At 55.3% G+C, this 26631-nt stretch overlaps 2 protein-coding genes across 2 annotated transcripts; one reads left to right on the top strand and one right to left on the bottom strand.

Moving 5' to 3' along the window:
• Positions 1-1640: 1640 nt before the first annotated feature.
• ATF5 (activating transcription factor 5) lies at positions 1641-3704 on the bottom strand. Its single transcript, XM_007942864.1, has 2 exons — positions 3527-3704; positions 1641-2293 (listed from the first exon to the last, which is right to left on the bottom strand). Exons 1-2 carry the CDS (start codon positions 3702-3704, stop codon positions 1641-1643), a joined length of 831 nt encoding a protein of 276 aa, XP_007941055.1.
• Positions 3705-23032: 19328 nt separating this feature from the next.
• NUP62 (nucleoporin 62) lies at positions 23033-24583 on the top strand. The gene has a single exon (XM_007942863.1). The coding sequence runs from the start codon at positions 23033-23035 to the stop codon at positions 24581-24583; it is 1551 nt and encodes a 516-aa protein (XP_007941054.1).
• Positions 24584-26631: the final 2048 nt, after the last annotated feature.

The raw sequence follows: 26631 nt of genomic DNA, 5'->3' as shown, positions 1-26631 counted from the left end.
GCATTGAGTCGATGCTGACGCACAGTGACTCTAGAGACAGAATAGAACTGTCGTCCCATAGGGTTTCCGAGGCTATCACTCTTCACAGAAGCAGACTGCCTCGTCTATCTCCCGTGGAGTAGGTTGGTGGTTTCAAACCACTGACCTTTTGCTTAGCAGTCAAATGCCTTAACCATTGTGCCACTAGAGCTCCTGATACAGTTATAGGTTCCAGGAATTAGGACGTGGACATCTTTGGTAGGTTATTATTCTGTCTACAGCACATGCGGTTCTTGCACTTTTATTGCAAATGTATAAATGCATTAACAAAACTCAGTTGAGTTGATTGACTGGTTCTTTCATGGGTTGGTTGCTTTGTTGGTTGGTCGGTTAACTAGCTCATTGATGACTTGACTGATTGCTTCATTCATTGGTTAGTACATTAACTGACTGGCTGACTGCTTCCATGATTGATTGTGGACAGGTTGATTGACTGGTTCTTTGGGGTGGTTCCCTCAACTTCCATTCCATGCTCCATATATTAAGAAGGGTTAGGCAGCTAACTACCTGTGTTGCCCAGACTCTCTTGCAGCTAGTGTTCTGAATGACAGTTAGGCTTCCTGGGAGGCTTTTAAGGAGTGGCTACAAGCCCATCTCCCACTTACCTCTCCATTTATCCTAAGATATTTGCATAAGATGGCAGGCCCCTTGGCTGCAGAGCATCCCACAACTCACACTGTAGTCATCAGCCCCTTTTGTTGCAGGATTGTCCTTCTGGGTGTGAGACAAGGACCATGGGAAGCTTGCATCTTGGGCTGTTCTTTCTTTCACTGTCTACATAACTAATGAACTGTCTGAATCTAAAAGTGGCTCACTGTACTAGCCCTAACTTCTGCTCTCAAAGACAAGGCGGAGACCAAGAGGAAAGACTTCATTTTATTTCTGTTTACCACCCCATAAAGGATCAGTCCCTGCCCTCCCTCCTCACTTAGACGCAGCCCCGTACCCCAACACCTTCACAAAACACTGATTTCTCAGAGCTAAAATGAACACCCAGTCACCAACTATGGCCACCCCCCATTCTGCCCCTTCCTCCCCACTACTTGTATATCTACCTGCTCTGTAAACTTGGCCACTTCCTGACTTTCTCCCGCAATGTAGTTTCACCTAAGGTTCACTTGGCTTGGTTTTTTTTGCTTATGGGTCCCATTCTTAAAAACCCTCCCTGACTCACCTACCCAATGTCCCCTGTTCTCATTTGCATAGTAATTCTGCATAGTTTCCTGGGCCCACCCCTAGGTTCTATCCTAGGACCACTCCACCCTCCACCAAGAACCACCTGTAAGAAACCACTGATTCGAGGACCTCTTTCCAAGCTCTGTTCTGCTTCCTGAATTCTCTGAGGGCCTCAGTCCCTCAGCTGATACTTGAGGGATAGAGATGTTGACTAAGGCCAAACATTCCACCATTCGGAGGATGGAAGAAGGAGCAAATTCAGAAATGTGCAGGAACGGAGACAATGGGTAAAAGTAAAGATGGGGGAGGTTTCTGGAATGAAGCTGGAGACATGGGGACGATGGAGAGAGACCCGCCTCAGCCCGAGAGATAGAAGTGAGCCAGAGATGAAGACAGTGCCCCCAGAGGCCAGGGCCTCTGCTCATCTAGCTGTTGCGTGTCCTCTGGCTTCGAGCCTTGTACACTTCAATGAGCAGATCCTTGACATACTGGATCTCCCTCTCCACCGACTCAGCCCTCTCCCTCAGTTCCCGGTTCCGAGCCTCCAGCCCCTGGCACTCGCCTTCCAGGGCCTCGCCCTCTGCCCGCTTCCTCTGGCGATACCTCAGAGCTGCCGACTTGTTCTGGTCTCTCTTCTTCTGCTTGCGGTCCCCTCGGGTGGCGGCAGGGTTGGGGTAAGGGGCTGGGCGAGAGGGCTGAGGTGGAGAAGGAGGGGGCTGCTGTGGTGGGGCCAGGGGTGCCAGCCCCACAGCATCTCCTTGCCCAGTCTCGCTGCGGCAATAGATAGCCAGCAAGTCGAGGGTATCCAGGGCAGGGGGCTGAGGGAAGTCAAAGGTGGGGAGCGGGAGAGGAGGAGCTTGTGGGGGTGGCGGAGGTGGGGAGGGCGGCGGGAGGAGCGGGGCATCAAGGAAGAAGTCTTCCATCTGCTCCAGCTCCTTCTTGAGAAGGGAGGCCATGGCTTCTAGGTCAGGTGGGGGTGGGGAAGGTGGGGAAAGGGCACCGGGGGGTAAGGGGGGCTCCAGAGGGAGGAGGGCTGTGAAGTCAACCCGCTCAGTCATCCAGTCAGAGAAGCCGTCACCTAGGGGATTGGAGAGGGGGCACAAAGTTCCCTGAGTTCCTCATCCTCCACCCAACTGGGTGCTCACTCATTCAGGCTCATTCATCTCATTCGCTCAGTAAAATAACCAGTCAGTCAACCAATCAACAAATCAAACCAGACAAGAAACCAACAAGTGAGTCAAGCAACCAATGTGCCAGTCAGCCAACCATCTGACCAACCAACCAGAAGACCAATCAATGAACCAGTCAACCAAGCCATCAGCCAATCAATTGACAAAGCTGTAAACAAGTCAACCAACCAACCAGTAGACCAGTCAACCAATTGGTAGCCAAGGAACCAGCCAACCAAGTAGTCAATGAAGCAGTCAGGCAGTCAGCCAACTAATCAACGAACTGGTCAAACAGCCAACAAACCAGTCACTTAACTGTCAACCAACCATTTCTGCAACCATTCCAGCACCCTCATTACTGATTACCCTACATCTGTGGTTTCTCTGGTCCACTCTTTAGTTTGTTCTTACAATACCACCTAGATCATATCACACCCACCCTGCTTCACCTTTAATTCATTCATTATTGAAAACCTACAGTAGGCCAAGTGCTTGGGATACAGTAAAGAATGAAACACTTCTTGCCTCAAGGTCTCTGCTTTCTTTCCACCTGAAATGCTTTTCCCTTCAGCCTTTGCGTGACTCATCCCCTCCCATTCTTTAGTCAACAGCTTAAAATGTTACCTACTTGGAGAAGGTTTCCTGGCTACCCACTTTAAAACTAGGCCCTCTTCGATATTTTCTAACTTAATCACTAAGTGGTTCCTGTTGTTGTTGTTATGTGCCGTGGAGTCAGACCGACTGATAGCGACCCCTTCTTGGGTTTCCAAGGCAGTATCACTACGGAAGCAGATTGCCCAACCTTACTTCCGAGGAGTGGCTGGTGGGTTTGAACTGCCAGCCTTCTGGTTAGCAGTCAAGTGCCTTAGGCACTATGCTACCATAGCTCCCAAGTGTTTCTTACTTAATCTAAATAAATCTTCATTTAACTTGACTCTTGTCTGTCTCCTCACAAGAGTGTGAGGTCTAAGAGGACAGGTATCATGCTAGCCTTGTTCCCAGCTGTATCCTCAACACTGTTCCTGACACACTGTGGGCATTCAATAAGTATTTACTGAATGACTGAATAAACTAACTCTTCCTTCTCCCTCTTCCTCTCCTCCCCCTAGTTCATCTTTCCTCCATTCTCCACCTGCCCTTACCTGCCAGGGGCTCTCCTCCCCCTGGAAGCCCGCCCTCCAGGGCTCCCCCAAGGACCTCATAGGGGCCCAGAGGGGCAGGGGCCAGGGGGAGTTTCCCATAGTCTACGAGCCAGCCCAGCCCGCTAGCTGGGAGCAGGGTCCTGTCCAGCTCCAGCCCCAGGGTCGCCAGGAGTGACATGGCTGCCGGAGAGGTGCTGGCGTCTGATGGCAACGAAGGAGGCAGCGGCAACAGCTGGGGGGAAACTCTGGAGGTCGCTCAGATGGACCAAGGCAGGTACCAGGGCGACAGTGGAGGACCTACACGTGCGAGAGAAGGGGGCAGAGTCAGCAGCAAGCCCCGCCCACCAGCCAGATGCACGGGAAAGCCACAACCTCACTGCCATGGGGCTCCTCCCCCTCTCGGAATTCTAAACCCTGAACCCCAGCCACTCCCGAAGGAATTCTCCTTAATCCCTTCCTATCCATTTCATGTTATTCCTCTTCGTAAAATTATCTCAATCCCAGGGGAATTTTCTTCCAGCCACATCTCTTCCCCTAAAATATTTCCTTTAGGCGCCACCCCATTTCTAAGTAGATTCCACCGCTAATCAGTTCCCAGGGGAATTCCTCTAAGGTCTGTCTTTTCATCAATGTTATGTGTTTAGATTCCACTCTTCCCTTACATTTGGTGGTGAAACACACCCTGTCTCAGCCCTGTGCCCTCCAAGTCCCGCCCTTCTGCGTTAATTTCAGCTGCACCCCTCCTTGGAAGTCCCATAGGCCCCGCCTCTTTTTCCAGGCGAAACCCGCCCCTCTCGTCTAGCCCCGCCCCTTCGCGACAATTGTGCGCCATCCTCCACGTTAATCGGTTGCCCCCTCAAGCTCTGCCTTCTCTCTTGTCAATCTGAACCACGCCCCGCCCCAGCACATGGCTGATTAAAAGGGAGTGAAGCTGCATCGTGTGCCCGTGCAGTGTTCAGGGAGAACGGCTTCCACCTCCCCAGACACCCTTCCTTCCACAAGCTGCTTCCTCCGGAGGGCTAAAGCGCATGGTCCGCCACCTGAGCGGTGTAAACTGTTCTTTGATGACCCCCGCCTTGGGGGTCAGTGCGCATGTGCGGCGGTGTACGGCCCGCGTTTCAGGCACAAATACGGGTTCTGATGGGCTGACACGTATGTGCAAGCGAACGGAAAGACTCGTTCCCGGGGTTTAGGGGAGGGGGTAATGAAAGAGAGAGAGGGAGAGAGAAAACGCTTTGGGAGCTAGTGCGCAGCCTCAACCGCACGCAGCCCCTTAAACACCCAGGAGCACTCACCCTCCCCCACCTTGGGCCGAGTGCGCAGGCTCGGCCGTCTGCCGGAACCCCCGCTTCTGCGCATGCGCAACCGAGATTCCCTACTCTTCACCATCCCCCGGCCAGACCGTGAGGGCCGCGCGCTACGGAAGGGCGGGAAAGGCGGTTAGAGAGGGAGGGGCGAGCAGTTACTCACTCCATGGCGGCAGAAAGGCGAGGCGGCGGCGGCAGCCTTCGCTGAAGAAAGAAGGCGGGAGCAGAGAGCGCAGGCGCGGTGAGCGCGGAAACGGGCCGGGAGGCACGGAGGGGTCGCGGCTACAGGGCCATGGCTGGGGCTACGCGGGAGGAGGCGGTGTCGTGCTAGTGTGAGGAGATCGTGGTCTGAGGACGGGGAATGAGGCGGCCCGGGGGACTGGGGACAGATATATCGGGGGTTGGCGCAGCACGGCCCGCCCGAATCCTTCCGCGCTCCGCCCCTGTGCGTCCCCAGCCGGGAGGCGGGCCCAGCCCCCTCTGTGATCCAGGCTTAGGACCCCCTTTTTCCCAGTGACTTGGGGTTCCGGCGCCCTCCACCCTCAGACCCAGGGACCCGGACTCTCCCCTACCTCTCACCAGGGGGTCCGATCTCTTCCTCCCTCTCATTCGAGTCCGGCGCCCTCCGCCCTCTGACCCGGTGATCGAACCCCTCTTTCCATATTGAATGTGGGGATTGGGCCCCCTCCTGTCTGACACTGGGCCGCGACCCTCGCCTCTCTCTCTCTCTCCCTCGGACCCGCACGTGTCCATTTCTCTGTTCCCTTCCCCCGCTTCATAGAAGAATTTCCTGTCAGCCACACCCGAAACTCAGCCGCTCCCCAGCCCTAGAAGCTTGTAGGTTTGAAGTTTTGAGTCCGAGTCAGCCAGCCTCCATTCAGATCCCAGAGCGGCCAGGGCAGGTAACTCAAGTTCTCTGGGTCCCGGGTCCCTATCTGGTAGTGTTTGAGCACAGCCGGGCTCACGCATGCCTGGTGAAGGGTACCCTGTTATTAATAGGAACTCTCGTGCCCAGTCTCACCCCTTCAGCCCTCCTGGCAGACACTGGGTCACCCACCCTGCTGGGAGGTCATTTTTGGGTGTCTCCCCCCATGGCGTTCATTGCCAGCCATCCCCTCCCTCCCTCTTCCCAAAAGATGGCTGGTCAGCCCCTTCTGGGTGGAGGTATCCAGCCCTTATCGCCCCCCTGCGGCTTGTTGTAGGTCCTGTTTCCAGCCATTTGGCTTCTGTCTCCTGCCCCTGCCACTCGCCCTGACTTCATTTCACAGCCCTATACCTGTCTGGTAGCATAGTGGCTAAGACACTTGCCTGCTAACCAGACGGACGGCTGGCGGCTCAAACCCACCAGCCACTCCTCGGAAGGAAGGTTGGGCAACCCTACTTCCGTAGTGATACTGCCTCGGAAACCCAAGGAGGGGTCGCTATGAGTCGGGGCCGACTCGACGGCACATGACAACAACAACACAATACCTGTCTGGGAGCTCTGGTAGCATGGTGCCTAAGGCACTTGACTGCTAACCAGGAGGCTGGCGGTTCAAACCCACCAGCCACTCTTCGGAAGGAAGGTTGGGCAACCTACTTCGGTAGTGATAACTGCCTCGGAAATCCAAGGAGGGGTCGCTATGAGTCGGGGCCGACTCGATGGCAAATAACAACAACATACCTCGTCTGCCAACCCTGCCCCAAATAGGGAGCTGTACCCTCCCAATAGGAGCTCTGGTAGAGTAGTGCCTAAGGCACTTGACTGCTAACCAGAAGACCGGCGGTTCAAACCCACCAGCCACTCCTCGGAAGGAAGGTTGGGCAGTCTACTTCCGTAGGGATACTGCCTTGGAAACCTGAGGGGTCACTATGAGTCGGATCCGACTCATCCGCAGTGAGTTTCTATCTTCCCAATAATTACAAGAGAGGCTGCTGGCGAGCTGTCTTGCCTGTCCGGGGCCTGGATGGAGATAGCTTTGTTGCAGAAAGTGCCCCTCTCTTGCCCACCCAGCATCCATCCACTTGGAGTTCAGCCTCATCCCTGCTGGTGCAGCGCAAGACTCAGTAAAGGCCCAGGAAAGGGGGGCTATGAGAGTTACTATTGAATGCTGGAGGTCCTTCTTGGAATCTGACCACCTTCCCTGTAGAGACAGATTTGAGCGCTTGCACTGTACAGGCATACCTCATTTTATTATGCTTTGCAGATACTGCATTTTTTACAAATTGAAAATTTGTGGCAACCCTTGGGTTGAGTAAGTCTGTCAGTGCCATTTTTCGAGCAGTGTATGCTCATTTCATGTCTCTGTTACATTTTGGTCAGTCTCGCAGTATTTCAGACTTTTTCATAATGCTCTGCTCTGCTCAACTCACTACCATTGAGTCGGATCCGACTCATAGTGACCCCTCTTTGGGTTTCCGAGGTGGTGTCACTACGGAAGTAGATTGCCCAACCTTCCTTCTGAGGAGTGGCTGGTGGGTTTGAACCACCAGCCTTCTGATTAACAGTCAGATGCCTTAGGTGCTACACTACCAGAGCTCCTTTTCATAATGCCCTTGACTGCTAACCAGAAGGCTGGCGGTTCAAACCCACCAGCCACTGCTCGGAAGGAAGATGGGGCAATTTACTTCTGTAGTGATACTGCCTGGAAACCCAATGAGGGGTCGCTATGAGTCGGGTCCAACTCGTCGGCACATAACAACAACAACAACTGCACACTTAATTAGACTACTTTTATACCGGCTGGGAAACCAGGATAGTCATGTGACTTGCTTTATTGTGGTATTTGCTCTATTGTGGTCTGGAACCCAACCTACAGTGTCTCCAAGGTGAGCTTGCAGTTCCTCAGGTCTGTAGGGACTACACTATAACTTAAGCAGCGTAGGGCAGCACTTGACCTCAGACTCTGCAGCTGGGTTGTCTGCGTTCAAACCTTGCCCACACCCCACTTACTAACTGTGTGGCCTTGGCAATTTCCCTGGTTTCTCTGTGCCTCGATTTCCTTAGTGGTGAAAAGTGGCCAATAATGGCACCTACCTCTTAGATCCTGATTTTAAATGAGTTGATCTCTGCCAGTGGTCCATTCTAGTGCCCAGCTCATGGTGGGTGCTTTCAGACAGTGACGGTCTTGTACCTTTTACATGAGACTTAGAACAGACTCCCCTCCATTTTTCTGTAAGTATTTGTCAGGAATAGGGTTAGAGTGTTGGGACAGACTGAGGGGGCCTGTCCAGACCAGAGAAGGAAGCCCTGGCTCCAGCTGAAAACCTGCCGTTGGCAACATCTGTGCTCTGACCCGGGTTTCTGGCACCTTCCCTCTCGGGGTCTGCTTCCTTCCTCACCTCTAGTCACCCTCACAGTTGTCTTCTGAGAAGGCCCTCTGGGTTATGTACAGGGACTAGATACAGCACTCTTTATTTTTGTTGTGATTTTAAATAAACTTTATTTTAATTGAATCTTAGATTCACAGAACAGTTGCAAAGAAAGTACAGAGTTCCATGTACCCTGCACTCCCTTTCCCCCACTGCTAACATCTTACACGGCTGAGGTATGGTTGTCACAGCTCAGGAACCAGCACCGGGACATTACAACGTGCTAAATGCCATGCTTGTTCAGATTTCACTCATTGTCCCCACGTGGTCTTGTTCTGTGCTAGGATCCCCTCCAGAACACAACTTCACGCTTAGCCTCCTCTGGATTGTGGCCATTGCTCGGGCTTTCCTTGGCTTTGATGATGTGGACCAATTTGAAGAAGACTGGTTGGGTGTTTTCTGGGATGTTCCTCAGTTTGGGTTTGTCTCGTGATTAGTCTGGGACTGTGGGTTTTTGGAGAAGACTCAGCTGCTAACCAAGAAGTCGGCAGTTGAACCCACCAGCTGCACCGTGGGAGAGAGATGTGACAGTCTGCTTCTCTAAAGATTACAGCCTAGGAAACCCTGTGCAGTCTTTCTCCTCTGCCTTGTGGGGTTGCTCTGAGTCAGAATTGACTGGAACGCACAGAACCACAACATGAGTTTTTGAGAGAATTCACTGATGGGGTGTTTTTTAAATAACTAGTAATGGGAATCCTGTTACTGGTCAGTGTGGCACTTGCTCTCTGGGATAGCATTGGGGCAGGGACCCTGGGGTCCCCGTGCTAGCCCCCCATGCCTTTTTCTCTCTCTGACCTCGTATTCCTAGCTGTAGTCTTGTTGGAGTCCCTCATTTGGCCCTCGTGCCGACTGCCCCACCTGAGCAGCTTGGTCCAGATGTGCCCGGTGGGTGCTGGCTCGGCTCCCAGCCCTGGTGTGTTCTGGTTTACACACAGTGGGTCCTCTGTGGCTGACTGCGACCATCCACCCTGAGCCTGCTCCTGGGCCCATGGCCCCTCCGGGACTCAGATGTCTCCGCCTTCCCCAGCCTCGAAGAGCCCTGCAGAGCTCAATGCCCAAGCCCCTTCAGCCCCTCACCTCGGCTGGGAGCATGGGTGGGGCTGCCGGGGACTCTTTTTTGGTGCGGAGGGGCCAGGTTTGGGGAGTGAAGCGGCTGTTGCAGGCAGGTTGCATCAGCCCTGGTTCTTTGATGAGGAGGGGGAGTGGGGGGGATTCTCTGGGGGCCCCATGCACCTGGCAACAGCTCCTGGTAAGCAGAGCCCTGGATCTGGAAGAGGCCCCAGCACAACTGGGTGGATGGGGGTGGAGGAAGGAAAACGGGCGCCTTTCCAGGACCCTGAGAACCAAGACTCAGTGCCAAGTAGGGCCCTTGGGTCCCTGAGGCCACCCGCTGCTGTGGCAGGAGCAGGACAGGTCACGAGCGGGGAGAGGGTTGTGCAGATTCACACTGCTGGTAGGGAGGGCCCCAGCCTCCACGAGACTGCACTGCACTGCTGCCAGGCCCACAAGCCCCGAGGAGAGCCTGCTACTCAGATCCACAGGGTCTCCAACTCGCCCCAGGGTGGAGCCTGCTGGAGACCATCACTCAACCCTCACCTCAGGTTTGCTCCTGCTTACAAATTACTAACTCTCTCAAGTCTAGCTGTCTACACTGCCTTCCTCACCTGCTCCCCAATCAGGGCACAGCTGGCATGATGGAAGAGGCCCCGAGGTTTGAATCGGGCGAACCCACGTTCCAATCCTGAGGCCCCACCGCTTGCTCCTAGCCAGGGGTGCAGGCAAGGTCCTTGATCTGCCTGAGCCTTGGTTGCCCCTACAGAGTAGGTCACAGCCAGCCAGGTGCAAATCCCAGCTCCACCACTCCAGTTCTGTGGCCCTTCACAGGCGGCATTGGCATTCTCTGACTCAGTTTCCTCAGCTGTCAAATGGGGATAAGAGGGCCCACCTCATGATGTCTCCATGAGGATTGAATGGGTTGATTTGTATTCACTTCCTAGGATAGAGCCTGGTGGATGGGACACACCCTCAGTTATTTCTCTCTGAGGCAGGGGTGCTGGGTACATTCTGGGAAATGATGTAAGTAAAGCTGGGAGGCGCATAGTAGGAGCTCAGGATCTGTGTTTCTTTCCCTCTCCTATTCCCTCCACACACAATTCTGCTCTCCTTGCCACCTCAAAGACAGGTGTCTTCAGATGTGATTGTGTCCCCTAGCACTTAGAGGGCCAGGACAGGACCCTCCACGTCCCCAGTACCATGTCCCTCGGGGGACACCAACACATTTCTGTAGGAACTTTGTGGTCAGAGGCTGGGGAGCCGATACTGAGAGGCGCCAGGGCCAGTATCTGGGTTATGCAGGCCAAGGGGCAGGGTTGGGAGTAGGTGTCCAGGCAAACAAGGGCAGGAAGGCCAAGGCCACTTGGCTGGGGAAAGGACAGCATGGTGCACCAACCTGCCACGTGTCAGAGCACAGTCCTCACAGCCCCTCCCCTCGCTGCTCCTGCCATGTCCCTGTCCCTGCACCCCAGCAGAACCTGTCACAGCTTACAGAGCCTCTTAGGCCCCATGCTATGTTGTACCAGCTCCAGCCTCCTTGTGGTCACCTCCTGCATGGGTTCCCTCTTGTGGCAATAACAAATGACCCCCAATTTGGTGGCTTAAACAACCCACATTTATGGTTTCGCAGCCCTGGAAGGTGGTGTCGACGGTGGGTCTGCAGTGCTGCGTTCCTTCTGGGGGCCCCTGATTCCTTGGCTTGTGACCCCTTCCTCACCTCATCCCAGGCTCCTGCTTCAGTCGTCACGTCTCCTGTTTCCTTCTCTGACCTTTACAGGGACCCTTGTCATTGTGGATTCCGAGCCCCTAGGGTACTCCAGGGTGACTTCTCCATCACAAGAGCCTTAATGTCCTTGTGTCTGCAGAGTCCCTTTTGCTGTGTTGATAACATGGTCACAGATGTCCCTGCGTCCCTGGACATGGACATCTTTGGGGGCCATCATCCAGCTTCCTGCACCTCCCTTTTCAGAGCCTTAGTTTCCTCACCCAGCAGATAAAGGATTGGGTCAGCCCTGGGTGCCCCCTCCTGCCCCACCCTCAGGGACTGGGTATAGGAGGCCGTGGTAAGCGACAATAATTAACAGCAGATTGTCCCAGAGCCCTGAGCACCACCAGTTAGCACTGTGTGGCTTCAGTCACTGTGTCTGTAAAATGGGGGCCAAAGTTATCTCCACCTCGGAGAGCAGTTGTATCTGGAGAGTACTGTGGTTGTCTGCTGTCGAGTGGATTCTGACTCACAGTGACCCTGGAGAACAGAGTAAAGCTACCCTACGGGGTTTCCAAGGCTGTTAGCTTTACGGAAGCCACATCGTTCTCCTGAGGAGCAGCTAGTGGGTTCAAACCCTACCCCGGCAGCTGAATGTTTTCCCACTGTGCCTCTGGGGCTCCTTCAGAAGATGAGTCCATGGGACGTGGGCCTGCAGGAATGGCCGCAGGGTCAGGGCCTCTGGGGAACTTGTGTGCGGATTGTTCTGAGGCCCAGATTTTAAATGTCAGTGAGTGATCCAGAAAAGCTGGAAAAGCCTCCAACAAGCCACAGATGTGACTAGGGCTCAGGCTCAGTGAGGTCTGAAAGGCCACAGCATCTGTGACCTTTGTGTCCAGTGATTCCCCCAACAAAACCCCAACCACTGCATCTGCCCACCATCTGCCATGTTGTTGTTGTTGTTGTTGTTATTTGCCGTCGAGTTGGCCCCGACTCATAGCGACCCCTCCTTGGGTTTCCAAGGCAGTATCACTACGGAAGTAGGATTGCCCAACCTTCCTTCCGAGGAGTGGCCATAGCGGAGAACAAAAGGTGCAGAGGTCGCTGAGTCCGGGCTACACCCTGCCCTGCTCGCCTCACCTACCAGATGCCCCTAAACCCACTCCGCTGCAGGGTGTCACACACACCCCCCCCACCGCCGTGTGCAGAGGACACCTGGTTTCCTGGCTGTGACCTTGTGAAAGCAGAGTGCCAGGCCTTTCTTTCGAGGCACCTCTGGGTAGACTCCAAACCTCCAGCCTTTCTGTTAGCAGCCAGGTGTGGGAAACAGCTGTGCCACCACCCGCACCCCCTCCCGTTCCAGAGCAAAGTGGGGAGGGGGAAGGACTCCAGAAAATGGTCCGTGAGGGTCAGGTGCGTGCTGGGGAGGGGAGCTGTCTTGTTACCTGGGCTGTTCCTTGTCGGCTGTCGCCCAGCCAGCACATGTGTGGTTGAGCCTGCTCACTGAAGGGGGAAGAATGCAGGGCATCCCAGGAAGAGGGGTGGGTTGGGCTTTGTCGGGTGGTCCTGAGGAGAGCTCGGGGATGCCAGCTTTGCCCTGGGCTGGGTGCTTCAGGGAGCTGGCAGGTCGGTGACCAGGTGTCTGGTCTTGCGCGTGGTGGGTGGAGGAGAGTTGGGGCAGAGGGTGGGTTGGGGTGTGTGCGGAGGGGATGGTGTGTTTTCCTCTCAGTCCATCCTGGGCAGAGGCTTCACCCTATGGGATGTTCTAGGCAGGGGCCTGGCTGTGGGGCTGCTTTCTGTGGCGCGTGGCAAATGGGCTCCTCCTGCCCAAGCTGGGTGGGGGATGGGCAGCCTGCGCACCAGCAGTTGAGGGGCTGCTCACGGACGCACAGCTCCCACGGAGTTGTACCCCTGGGGTGGGCGGTTGCCATGGGAGAAGACAGAGGTTGAGGTGGTCTCAGCAGTGGTGGGAGCTGGAGCCCACAGCCTTTCCCCCACGCTGCCCAGGCCCCTGCACACCAGGTGATCCAACTGCGTCACCACTGTATCTCCACACCCACCCGAGGCGGGTGGGACCAGTCTCCTTTTCCAGATCCAAAAACCAAAAAAACCCTCACTTTCATCGAATCCATTCGGACTCATAGCGACCCCCATTGAGTTTCCAAGGCAGTGATTCTTTACAGAAACAGATTGTCCTTTCTTCCTTCCGCAAACCGCCAACCTTATTGTTAGCGGTCAAATGCCTTAGGCACTGTGCCACCAGAGCGCCTTACCCAGATCCCAAAAGCGAGGCTCAAAGAAGGGAAGGGTCTTCTCCAAGACAGGAGGACATCTGGGAGAGAGATGGGATTTGAAATCCTAGCAAGTCTACCCCAAAACCATAGAGCCAGTGGGGAAGGAGAACCTGGAGCCCCCAGGGCCCGACACGGGGTGGGGTCTCGCCTGTGGCTGGTTCTAGTGCTGAGGTTCAAAGCCAACCCACCTTGAGCTCCCTCTCACCCGATTCCCAGAGAAACCGGCTCCATGGTGATTGTCTCCACCAGGAGCCTGTCTGGACCCTTCCTCTCCTCCCCACTGACATCATTTCAGCTCCCCTGGGAAGCTGGTGTTGATTACGGGAGAGGCTGGGGAGGGGGCGCAGGTGTGTGCCATTCTCCTTAAACTGCCCCCCACCTTCCCTGCGGCCACCTGCTGCCCTCTTTAGAGTCCCTCAGCCCCTCTCGGGGTCTCAGTGTGGTAGATCTTGCAGCCCCGTTGCCTGACGGTCGACTTGTTTCTTCCTCAGCCTGGCACTACAGATCACCACCTACCTTGCTTGTTGCCCTTGGGGTAAATAAGTCAGCTGAGAGCCAGGCCCCGCCCACCTCACTCCTCACAGCCCTCAGCCCTTTCCTGGCATCTGTGTTTGTTTAACAACAGCTACGTAGGGATAGAATTCAAGTACCACACAATTCACCAACTTATACAGTTATGTGGTTTTTCTGTATTCACAGAGTTGTATGACTGTTGGCTCAGTCTAACTTAGAACAGTTTTGTTCCAAAAAAGAAACCTCATCCCGTTTCCTCCGCCAGCCCCTGGAATCACACGCCTAACGTGGCGTCTGTGGGTGTTCGCCTGCTCTGGATGTTTCATATAAGTGGAATCAGACCAGTATGTGGTCCTCAGTGACAGGGTTTTCAGGGCTCATCCGTGTCGGCAGTGTGTGTCACGAATGCGTTCCTTTTTACGGCTGGGTAACATGCCATTGTGTGGGTAGACCACACTTTGTTTATCCAATCGTCTGTGAAGGAGGTGTGGTGGCACGGTTGAGGCGTTTGACTACTAACTGAGAGGTTGGCAGGTCGAACCCACCAGCTGCTCCGTGGGAGAAAGATGAGTCGGTCTGCTTCCGTAGAGATTTACAGCCCTGGAAGTCCCGCTCTGTCCTCTAGGGGCGCTTTCAGTGGAAATTGACTAGATGGCGGTGGGTTTGGGCTTGGTTCACTGGTCTTTTGAGCTTTTAGTCTCTCTCCCTGTTGGCTGTTACAGATGGTGCTGCAGTGGACATTGGTGTGCGAGTGTGTGAGTAGCCGGTAAGGTTTTGTTTCTCAGGGTACAGCTAGGAAGGCAATTGCTGGGCCCATATGGAATCTGTTTAACCCTTTGAAGAATCACAGCAGCTGTACCGTTGTAGGCGTCTCTTAGTGGCACAAACGGTTAAGCACTTGACTCCTCACCGAAGGAAAAGTTGGGGGTTATAGCCCCCCTAGGGGTGCCTCAGAGGAAAGGCCTGGTGACCTTCATCTGACAAACCAGCCATCGAAAACTCTGAGGCTGCCGGGAGCCAGGCTCGACTCACCAGTTGGCTGGGTTTCTGGAGGACAGTGGCCGTGTCGTGGTCCCCGTCTCCCTGCACACGCACACCTCATCGTGCTGTGTTTCACAGGTACTGTGTTTCTCATCATTTGAAGGTTTGTGGCAACCCCAAGTCCTATCGGCCCCATTTTTCCAACAGCGTGTGCTCACTTCGTGTCTCTGTCACTTTTTGGTCATTCTCACAACATCTCAAACTCGTTCATCATACTGTTACACACTCAAGAACTAGAGTATATACTTTTCTGTGCACTGGGAAACCAGAACGTTTGTGTGACTTGCAATATTTGCTTTATTGCAGTGGTCTGAGCCCACCCCGCAGTAACTCCAAGGGATAACTGTCTTTCCTGTGTCTGGTTAATGTTTGATTGAATGAATGACATGAGTGTACATTAACCACCACATTCCTGGCATGCAGTTGGGCTAAGTGATTAGCGCTTTTGTCATTTTAAAAAAACTAAATGCAGTTGGTACATCAGAGGGGCACAGGTTTCCTAGTCTCAGGTGCTGGCAGGCTGTCCGGCACTCGCGGGGAGAGCAGGACAGCCATGTTGGGGGCTCCCTGTTGAAACCCACATGGAGGAGTTAGGTTTCTTGGGATCCACCCTGGAAAAAGGTTTGTGCCTTTGCTTTCCAGGAGGTGTGACCAAGAATGCTTGTTGCAGCATTGTGGGTAAACCCACTGCCCTCGAGTCGGATCCTAGTCGGATCATAGCGACCCCTCCTTGGGTTTCCGAGGCTGTATCACTGCAGGAGTAGATTGCCCAACTTTCCTTCTGAGGAGTGGCTGGTGGGTTTGAACCGCCAGCCTTCTGGTTAGCAGTCAGATGCCTTAGATACTACACCAGCAGAGCTCCCAGCATTGTGGGTAATCAAGAAAAATTAGAAACAACCCAGCTGTCCCTCTGGACAGGCATGTGTAAATAAAATATGCTGTGTTCAACTTGTTATTATTAGGTGCTGTCGAGTTGGTTTTCAATTCAAAGCTACCTGGTGGCATAACCCTTAAGCACTTGGCTGCTAACCAGAAGTTGGTGGTTCGAATCCACCCAGCAGCTCTGCAGGAGAAAGGCCTGGTGATCGGTTCCATAAAGATGACGGCCTAGAAATAGAAAACCCTATGGGCCGCTCTGCTCTGTCACGTGGCGTCACCGTACTTATGCCCAGACCTGTTGCCATAGAGTCCGTTCTGACTCATAGTGACCCTGCAGACAGAGTAGAACTGTCCCACAGGTTTCCAGGTCCGTAAATCATTATAGACACAGATTGCCACATCTTTCTCCTGAGGACTGGCTGTGGGCTCAAACTGCCAACCTTTCCATTGGTAGCTGAGTGCATGACCACTGCACCACCAGGGCTTCTCACTGTGCCCCTGCCTGGGATGAATTCCCAACAGCTGGACAGGACGAGCACGGCCGAGAGAAGGACTCACGGCCTGATGCATACCGTGTGGCACTTGTATGAGACACACTGAAACGCTGGCTGAGAGACCACACGTAAATAGTAGGGGCTGAACAGCAGCTTGTGGCGGGGGTGACTGCACAGGTGCTGGGGGCCAGAGCAGGAAACGTGATCAAGGGGAGCTGTTCAGTGCCGGGTAGCACGTATTAGAGTGCTGGTCCCCTGCCTCCTGGGCTCTTGCTGGCGGCCCGGCTGGTCTCCGAGCTGCTCCAGGGATAGTTCTTCCTTGTCTTGGAGGACAGCAGTTTGCTGCTTGTATGTAGAGTTCTTTATAAGCTGATGGGTCGTTGGTTAGATCCGTCAGTCACAGGCTTAATCTCTTTAACAAATGATTGTGTGGCCACGTCCTTGGTGAACATTCCAGGACATAAGTCCTTAGTTTGTGCAACAGAATTTTCCAAATCTTTACGTTCTGTTTTCATTTTGCACGGTTCATGTTTAAGTCCACCTCTTTCCTCTTCTATTTTACTATAAGCAGCAAGGAGAAACCTTGTGGCCCCTTTGAGGTCTTTATTAGGAATCTCCTCAGCCAGATATCCAAGCTCATCACTTACAAGCTCTGCCTTCCAGGGCACATTGGAACATAATTCAGACGAGTTCTCTGCCCCTGCGTAACAAGCTGCCCGTCCCCCACCGTCCGACCCCACGCTCATCATCTTTCAAAGCCTCCTCAGAAGCACATTCATGTCCGTGTGTCTGGGCGCATTGTGTTGCTGGTGCCGTGCGTGTTCTCTAAGACAACAGGGACTTTCTCGGTAGCTCTCCTCACTTCCTCACCGGAACTCCCTTTGGCATCCTTATTCTGCCAGCAGTCTCTTCAAGGCAATGTACGTTTTTACCGTCGGGCACCTTAAAACTCTTCCAGCCTCTACCCATCACCCAATCCGAAACCGCGTCCACATTTTAGGTATCTGTGAGAGCAGCACCCCACCTCAGTACTACATTCTGTCTTGGTTCCCGAGCGCTGCTCTAACAGAAATACCACACGTGGTGGCTTTCGTAAACAGAGCTGGATTTTCTCACTGTTTAGGAGGCTAACCCTGAACTCAGAGCACCTGCTCCAGGGGAAGGCTCTCTCTGTCGGCTCTGAGGAGGGTCCTTGTCACTTCAGTCGCTGCTTCCTGGTTCCTTGGAGGTCTCCGTGTGCCCCGGCATCTGTCTTACCCCATCTCTGCTTACTCACTTGCTTGTTTAATTTCTTTCATATTTGAAGAGACTGACTCAAGATGCCCCCTACACCAATCCTGTCTCGTTAACATAACAAACCCAGCCCATTCCTAAATGGAATTATAATCACAGTATGGAAATTGGGATTTATAACGCATATTTTGGGGGGACACAATGCATAACACTGTTTGTCCCCCACCTGAGACTCTCAGGGGGGCTGGGGAGAGGAAGGAGAATGTAACTGGTGGTTGACCTTGAAGTGCCTTGATGGGGAGATGGCATCTTTCAAGGGAAAGAAGAAGAAAGAGAATCAGTGGCTGATGATCCAAGAATCACGTTGGCGAGACCTGGAAGCAGTGACCAGGGGGCACCTTGGACAGCCCCGGCCTCCTCATCTACCTGATGTGGATGACGTTGGGGCCATCGAGTGGGTTGTGGCTCATAGCAACCCCATAGGACAGAGTAGAACTGCCTCCTTGTAGGGCTTCTTAGGCTGTAATCTTTACCGGAGCAGATCACCAGGTCTTGCTGTCATGGAGCTTCAGAGTGGGTTCAAGCTGCCAGCCTTTTAGTTAGCAGCTGACCACTTGACTCTAAGACATAGAGAGTGGGGAAATAGAGGCACAGAGCAGCACAGAGAGCTCTGAACAGGAACGCCCGAGGAGTCCACGGCACCACCGCGCACGCTCTGCGGCTCACATCTTTGTCGTCGTCGTGGGAATCTGCACAGCAAAGTGTACATCAGTTCAGTGACACGTTCCCGTCTCGGAGTTGCGCGGCCATCTCACTGTCCTTTTCCAAGTAGTTCCTCCCTGTTGTCCTACCCTCACTGCCCCGAGCTGCCTGTCTAACCTTTCCAGTGGCCACCAGCCACGTCTGTACTTGCTGTACCACGTGTCCACCCATCAACCCGTGTTCTCATTTTTCCCATTTCACAGCAAGTTGCAGCCAACTCTCATGGTCTGAGTCGGGACCAATTCAATGGCAGAGGGCTTGGGGGGTATGCAGACAGCTGATCCATTTTCTGATCATCGGTCATCATCCCAGCCACCGTGGGTGTCACAGAATTATGTGAATGATGTTTCACGAGCACGTGAGCTGAGGCGACGGTCTTGAGCCTGCACCCCACGTGAGGCCAGCTCTGCTTTAACCCAGTGGCGCGCTCTCAGTGCTGGGCGCTTTTGAGACTCGGCACTGTCTAGTCAGCCAGCCGCGGACGGCGCCATGAGCACCTGAGCCCTGTTCTGAAGGACAGTCTAAGCTGGTCTGTTCCTGGAGGTCTAGTGGGTTCTCTTCAACCCGACGAAGCGGGCACCGAATCAGGATGTTTACGCAGCCAGGATGATGGGCTTGGGGGAAGCCGGGTTCGTTTGCATCGAGTTGGCCATGCCTGTGGGGCTTCCGGGGGTTCTGCTCCTCATTTCCTCCAGCCCTCCCTGCCCCCCAAGGCTACTCGGGTAGGAGAGTGGATGGGTGTCCCTGGACTAACCCACGGCTAAGTTTGCCATATTGGTGGCCCACGGCAAAGGCTTCGTGAGTCCCTGGCCTGCCCCTCCTCTCTCTTCCTCTGCCCCTCAGCTCTCTGGTCCCACGGTCAGTCAGCTGCACTTCTCTGAGTCTTAAATAAGTGATTCTGTGGAAAGGGGCTCGTCCCACAGATGGACTCGCAGCCGTCTGGGCTAGGCTTTCAGTGCTGCCAGCAGCGCCACCAGGTGGCAGCCGGCTGAATGCCAAGAGCAATCATCGGCCAGGACGAGCCCCCAGAGCTTGCACTAAGACAGTGCCCAGGATGCGCAGGCCTGTGCTGAGGGCGTGCTTAGCCGGCTCTGATCATCTCATTGTCACCAGGACCGTCTGCCTATGTGGCCACCCGCTCTGGCCACAGGGCTGCCTCTTGGCTCCCTCCCCAAACAGGTGGTTGTTAGTTGGAGTTGAATCGGCTCTGGCTCTGACTCGTGATGAGCCCGCATCCAACAGGACAAGCGCTGCCCGGCCCTGCCCGTCTCCACGGTGGCTGGTGTGCGTGAGTCCGCTCTTGCGGCCCCCGTGTGTGTTGAGGGCCTTCCGGCCCAGGGTGCTCCTCTCCCAGCTCTGCTGGGCAGTGCTCGCCTGTAATCCCGGCTTCCGCTGGCTGCTTAGTGGGAGTGGGTCCCCAGGCCCTTCCTCCCGGTCTGCCGTAGTCTGGAAGCCCCACTGAAACCCGCCCACCGTGGCCTTTGAAATACCGGTGGCATTGCTTCCAGCATCCACACAACATGCAAGCCACTGCACACAGCAAAGCAACAGGAAGGGAAAACCAAACCAACTCCCTGCTGTCCAGGCGGCCCCGACTCATAGCGACCCCTCCTTGGGTCTCCGAGGCGGTATCTCTACGGAAGTAGGTTGCCTTCCGAGGAGTGGCTGGTGAGTTTGAACCGCCAGCCTTCTGGTTAGCAGTCAAGTGCCTTAGGCACTACACCACCAGAGCTCCTGAAAAGTTAGGATATTAACCAGAAAAGCAAGTCAAGTGACAATGGGGGAAACTATATTTGGAGACCACTACCTTCCTGTCAGGAGCTCTGGTAGCATAGTGCCTAAGGCACCTGACTGTTAACCAGAAGGCTGGCGGTTCAAACTCACCAGCCACTCCTCAGAAGGAAGGTTGGGCAATCTGCTTCCGTAATGATACCGCCTCAGAGACCCAAGGAGGGGTTGCTTTGAGTCAGATCTGACTCGACAGCAGTGAGTTTGGTTTTTGTGGGGTTTTTTTTTTTTTACATATTACGATCTTATTTTTCATAAGTACAAGGCTTAGCTATGGAAAATAATCTTGTATTTATCTTTCAAGGAGGGGTTGCTTTGAGTCAGATCTGACTCGACAGCAGTGAGTTTGGTTTTTTTTTTTTTTTTTTTTTTTTTTTTCGGTTTTTTATTTATCCTCGCTTTTCAGATGAGGAAACTGAGGTACAGGGGGATAAACTCCCTCCCGTCCCCAACACACTCTCTTTCGCAAGGCCCCTTGTAGTGATCGAGGAAAGCCTCCCTATCTCAGGGTCCTCGCTTTGACCCATCTGCCATGGGAGGTAACAGTCATAGGTGCCAGGGGTTAGGATGTAGACACCTTTGGGAACCATTACCTACTGACAATATGGGGTGCCCCCAAAAAAAATAAAAATTAAAAAAAAGTTGTTTCTTCCTGATCCTTTCCCCTTGGTGCAGAGCTGAGGCACTGTTCTTTTCGTGAGAGTAAAGAGACTATTAGTTGCCTAAGCGACAAGGTAACACAAGCTGCATGGCTTAAACAGCAGGGATGTATTGGCTCTAGGTTCTGGAGACATTTTCAGTGCCCGGCTCTTGTCGTTGTTGTTAGGTGCCGTTGAGTCAACTCCAACTCACAGTGACCCCATTTAGAACAGAACGAACCACTGCCCGCCCCTGCGCCAGCCCCACAGTCCCTGCTGCACCCGAGCCCATCACTGCAGCCGCTGTGCCAGTCCATCTCGTTGAGGGCCTGCCCCTCTTTGGTTGAGCCTCCACCTTACCAAGCATGGCATCCTTCTCCAGGGAATGACCCCTGTAGACAACATGACCAGAGTAGGTGAGACGAAGTCTGGCTGTACTAGCTTTCAGGGAGCATTCGGGCTCCACTTGTCACTGGATTTAGGGACCCCTGATCCAGGATGATGTCATCTCAACATCCTCAACTAGGGTCACCTTCTGAGCTCCCACATGGCAAGAATTTGAGGGACACTGCTTGTAATAATGGTGGCACCAGGGCACCAGACCTTCAACCATTTTACCAGTTCTAATACCGTCCCTCTCGCTTCACTCTACTTCTCCGTTGGGTTCCATAATTCGTGGCAGTGGCCACGTAGAACTCAGACCATACTCATAGTTATGAGGTTTATTAGGGAAGTGACATTACAGTTCAGAATTAGGAAAGGCTCAGGGTACAGTTGTTCAGTCGGGACAGCTTCTCAGCTGTGCCCACAGCCCCTCGGCTCAGCCTTTGCCCTGCTCACGGAAGGGGCCCAGAGCCCTCTGGCTCCACCAGTAAGTGCCCAGAGGCACCCCACTCCGCCAGCAAGCCTCCTGTCCTGAGGCGCTCAGCCTTCTCACTCTGGGGGCCAGGAAGCCCACTGTACCGTCTCTCTCTGTCTCCTGGGTCTAGGAGGTTCCCAACACAGGGACCCCAGGTCCAAAGGACGTGCTCTGCTCTGTCTGTTCTTGGTGATAGTCAGCTCCCCCTCTGGATGGCTGGTTTGAAACCCAGTGGGACAGCAAAACTGACCAGTCTGATAGTTAGGTTTTGTATACTTTATTTGCATAGTCCCACCCAGTCATTAAGTGGGTATTGTAAGGCCATAGCTAGAAAAGCGACCTGTCACACTGTACTATTCACCCCAGTATAGAAGCCCTGGGATTGCTATGTGACAGTGCTGTGACCTGGGTCCAGACACTGTTAGACATTGAATATGCCTGGACAGTACTGATGGACAGCCAGTTAAGCTCTGTGGCTTAGCCCAGGCAGGGTCCACCAGTAACGTGGGCGGCCCTGGAGTCCTTGCTCGGAAGCCCACGGCTGTGTGGAAAAGGAGCCTGGTGACAAGTGCGCATCTGCAGGGAGGCACAGTGTGTAGGGGGGCAGCTCCAGAAGGTCCCTTCCGATGCGAGCTCAGAGACACTGAGCAGCGAGGACTGGGCCTGTGCCCCCTCTGCTTGGGGGCCGTAGCCGCAGGGGCACCATGCTCGGGAGCTGGCAGGCCACTTCCACCCAGCAGCCTGGTCCCTGGGCTGCAGTAGGCACTTCAGTGCTCACAGCCACAGGAACCCCGGGAGTCACGGCGTTACCCAGGAAGCGCACAGTAGCCCTGAGGGCGGCCACCACCCCCACTTCCTCTTGAGGGGCTGAGGCTCAGAGAGAGGCGCAGGGACTTGTTTGGGGTCATAGAGCAGAGTACCCAGGTGCCCCCACATCCGGGCCTGCTGGCCACACTGTCCACGTCCTCTGGTCAGTAGCAAATCATCAGGCGTTTGGTGGCTTCACTGGCCGCTGATACCTGAGAGGCTGAAGGCCAGAGGGCTGGGGCCGTCGGTCTGTTCCCACTCAGAGCCACCGCCGAGTGAAGCTGCCCCGTTGCGCTCTCCAGGCCGGAGCAGATTGCCAGGCCCTTCTCCCGTGGAGCTACTCAGTCAGCGGCCGACCACTGGCTTGGAACGGGTCTCCTGGACCTACAGTCGAGGTGGCAGCAGGGCTGGGTCCTTCTCGGGCTCAGGGCTGTGGGGGAGCTGTGTCCTGCAGGCAGAGCTCACTTCTTGAGGAGAGGAAGTGCCTGGACTCGGGCTCCTGGGAGTGGTGCCCTTTGGGCTCCTGCTCCCCGGCTTTTCCTCCCCGCAGGCTTGGACGCCCTGTGTGGCAGGGCCTGCGTTAGAGGCCCATCAGGAGAGGAGAGCGGGGTGACAGCATCTGCCAGTAGCCAGCCCCGCCCCGCCCTCCGCGGCCCGAGGTTGCCTGTCCAGAACCGCCCTCTGACCGTGTCGCTTCCTCCGCTTTAGAGCCCCCACGCTTGCAGACGCCAGTGAATTTGCTTTGAGAACCGGAGTAGCTGCCGCCACCGAGAGCCGGAGCCATGAGCGGGTTTAACTTTGGAGGCACGGGGGCCCCCACAGGCGGGTTCACGTTTGGCAGCACGAAGACGGCCACCACCACTCCTGCCACTGGGTTTTCTTTCTCCACCCCTGGCACCGGAGGGTTTAATTTTGGGGCGCCCTCCCAGCCAGTCACCAGCACGCCCTCGACCAGCCTCTTCACACTCACCACCCCAGCGCCCGCCAGTCAGACGCCAGGGTTCAGTTTGGGAGGAGCAACCCCTGCTTCTGGAGGGGCGGGGTTCTCCTTGGGCATAAACACCCCAAAGTTAAACCTGGGCAACCCCGCAGCCCCCCAGGCCACAGTGAACCCCAGCGCCTTTGGGCTGGGCACCAGCACGCTCACCAGTGCCGTACCCAGTGCTGTCACATCAAGCCAGGCAGTGGCACCTGGGGGTTTTGTGTTTGGCTCCTCGACCACATCCACCCCAGCGCCTACCACCTCTGGAGGGTTCTCACTCACTGGTGGGAGCACAGCTCAGGCCAGTACCTCCAGCTTCAACGTGGGCTCAGTGGGGAGTTTGGCGCAGCCCACAGCCCTGGCCGGGTTACCGTTTGCTTCAGCCACGCCAGCGGCCCCTGCAGCTGGAGCCACCCAGCCAGCCGCTCCTGCACCCACAGCCGCCTCCACCAGCACTGGGCCCTCGCTGTTCGCCTCCATCGCCACTGCTCCAGCCTCATCCGCCGCCCCCAGCCTCTCCCTCTGCCCCCCAGCAACCTCAGCCGCAGCCCCTGGTGCTGGGACCCTGGGCTTCAGTTTAAAGCCCCCTGGAACCGCTTCCAGCACGTCTGCTGTGACATCCACCACGGCTGCCACCACCACCACCGCCTTTGCCTTGAATCTGAAGCCACTGGCTCCGGCCGGGCTCCCCAGTAATGTACCCACCACCGGGCCTGGTCTGTCCGGCCCCAGCGCAGCCACAGGGGCCCCCGGCAGCCCCGCGCTGACCTACGCCCAGCTGGAGAGCTTGATCAACAAGTGGAGCCTGGAGCTGGAGGACCAGGAGCGGCACTTCCTGCAGCAGGCCACGCAAGTCAACGCCTGGGACCGCACGCTGATCGAGAACGGTGAGAAGATCACCTCCCTGCACCGCGAGGTGGAGAAGGTGAAGCTGGACCAGAAGCGGCTGGACCAGGAGCTCGACTTCATCCTGTCGCAGCAGAAGGAGCTGGAGGACCTGCTGAGCCCCCTGGAGGAGGCCGCCAAGGAGCAGAGCGGCACCATCTACCTGCAGCACGCCGACGAGGAGCGGGAGAAGACCTACAAGCTGGCCGAGAACATCGACGCGCAGCTCAAGCGCATGGCCCAGGACCTCAAGGACATCATCGAGCACCTGAACACGGCCGGGGGCCCCGCCGACTCCAGCGACCCGCTGCAGCAGATCTGCAAGATCCTCAACGCACACATGGACTCGCTGCAGTGGGTCGACCAGAACTCGGCCCTGCTGCAGCGGCGGGTGGAGGAGGCCAGCAAGGTGTGCGAAGGCCGCCGCAAGGAGCAGGAGCGCAGCTTCCGCATCACCTTCGACTGAAGCTCCTGCGGGCCACGGGGCGGGGCTGGGCATCCAGGCCGGGGGTGACCACAGGCCGACACTCAGTGGTTTACGCTCCTTTCAGGTGATCGTGCTGTCAAATGAACTGTTCTATTTCGACTTTCACCTTAGCAGGTAGACAGCATTGGATGCCTCCTGTCCAGGTAGCCACCCAGTCGCTGTGGGTCCTGGTTGTACCATTTGTTTTTACCCTTAGACCCTCTTCACCTCCTACAGCACCTCCCACCACCTCCTCATTGCTCCAGCCACGTGGTGGCAGGATGCCAATTCACCCCCAAGTCCAGTCCCTGCAGGGTTTGTCAGTGGCCATACCAGTCAATATGTAGTCGTAGGTGCAGTGAGAAAAAGATGCACGTTGAGATCACCTCCCTTCTCAGGTGGTGGCAGCCTGGTCTTAGATGTGAGGTGACACATCGATACGAGGAAGTGAGTGTGGCTGGAACAGACAGTGGGCTGTGGCAATTCAGGAGGAGACCGGGCAGAGGAGGGGCCCGAGCAAGGGACTGAGAAGAGGGTCCAGCTCCAGCAAGAGACCCTTCCTCTGTCTTTGCCGGCAAGCCTGTTGCCTTGGAGGCTTCCCTGAGCCATCACCTCCTCCAGGAAGCCCTCTTGGCATCCTGCAATACCCACAGCACACTGACCTTGCTTCTTGGTAACACTTGCCATGCTGTTTCATGCTGACTGTTGAGTCCTGTCACCCTGTTAGATTGGAGCCCTGTGGGCAGGGACCGCCTCTGTTCACCTTTGTGTCCCTGCACAGTTCCTGTCACGTCTGTCAAATGAATGAACAACAAAGATGCAAGCAGGCCTGACGTGGGCCCACAGAAGTGCCTGCTCCAGTGGCCGCCGTCACCTCCAGAATGTGCCACCAGCAGAGCGGGCCTAGTCAGTCAGTGAGCATCGCAGTGTCTGGGGGAGCCGGGCAGCCAGCGCGCAGCTGCTCTGATCTCCGCCCTCTGCCGCCTTCTCTGAGCTGGCTGACCCTGAGCGCTCTGCTCTCCTCAATAAAATGCGTTTATTGTCAACAAGAAAGCACTCGTGAGCGTGGGTGAGTGTCGGACGGGCTGTGGGTGAGGGAAGAGTAGGTTCCAGGTGACGACAGCAGTGGGATGCCATGTCCCTGTGACTCGGGCAGCACTCAGTTGGACACTGCTCAGGAATAGACGCGGGTGACGGAACCGGGTCCGCTTAGCAAGGGGGAATCGGATGAGTTCCAGACGGTGGCTTCCTCGGTGGGGGGGACGGTAGAAGAGGGATGAGCCCGTCACAGGTGATGTTCTGACTTGGGGGCCGGGCGGTTGGTCCTGGGTGCTTGTTACAGGGCGCTGTCTCGTGCCCAGGGCCTTACTTAGCTCCTGGCCGCTGGCAGTGTGCCAGCATTCCTCCTACCATTACTGCCTGGGGCCAGCAGGAGGGTCGGGTGGTGACTAAGCATTTGTGTCGGGAGGTTTCCAGCTCCCACCCGAAGTCCTGCCTCTGCCCCCCAGCACTCCTGCCTCACAGGCTTGGGCAGTGTGACACACTTGGGCTAGTGAGTGACCAAAACCCAGACCTGGAAGCGTAGGGTCCTTCGCAGGCCATGAGCGGTTACTTCCTTGGATCATCTTGGACTCCCAAGCTCAAGAGTCCTAGCCCCACCCAAGCAGAAGCCGAAGGGGAGGGAGGGAGTGCCTCAAGTAGGAAGACCCCCAGGGTCCCAGCTGCTTGCCTCTCTGAGAGCTCGTTCCTCTATCACTGGCTCTTTTGTGCCGTCCAAGGACCCTGGACCTCATCCGTGACCCATAGCTGACCCCTCTGCTAAAGGGGGGGAGGTCTTGAGCCCCCGGGAAAGTAGTAAGTAAGTTGTGTTTTACCTCTATTCAGCTTGCATTTTCTGAGCACCTGTCTGCCAAGTCCTACCTAGCACTGGGGTAACGAAAACGGAATGTCCACAAGGGGGTCACTGGCAAGGACCACACTGTCAATGATTTTTTAAAAAAAAAAAAGAAATTGAGCTCACGTTTCCAACGTGTATACAAACCAAACTC

The sequence above is a fragment of the Orycteropus afer genome, unplaced genomic scaffold, assembly GCF_000298275.1.
Source record: "Orycteropus afer afer isolate SDZICR_OR568_19922 unplaced genomic scaffold, OryAfe1.0 scaffold00099, whole genome shotgun sequence".
Classification (NCBI taxonomy): Eukaryota; Metazoa; Chordata; class Mammalia; order Tubulidentata; family Orycteropodidae; genus Orycteropus; species Orycteropus afer.
This window is presented reverse-complemented; position numbering and strand designations above follow the sequence as displayed.

What these genes read in the sequence shown, in the direction of transcription:
- NUP62 (XM_007942863.1), top strand. Translation starts at nt 23,033, where the DNA reads ATGAGCGGGTTTAACTTTGGAGGCACGGGGGCCCCCACAGGCGGGTTC.
- ATF5 (XM_007942864.1), bottom strand. Translation starts at nt 3,704, where the DNA reads ATGTCACTCCTGGCGACCCTGGGGCTGGAGCTGGACAGGACCCTGCTC. An exon ending in GGGAGGAGAGCCCCTGGCAG is followed by an intron (nt 2,294 to 3,526) that starts GTAAGGGCAGGT and finishes CCAATCCCCTAG; the next exon opens with GTGACGGCTTCTCTGACTGG.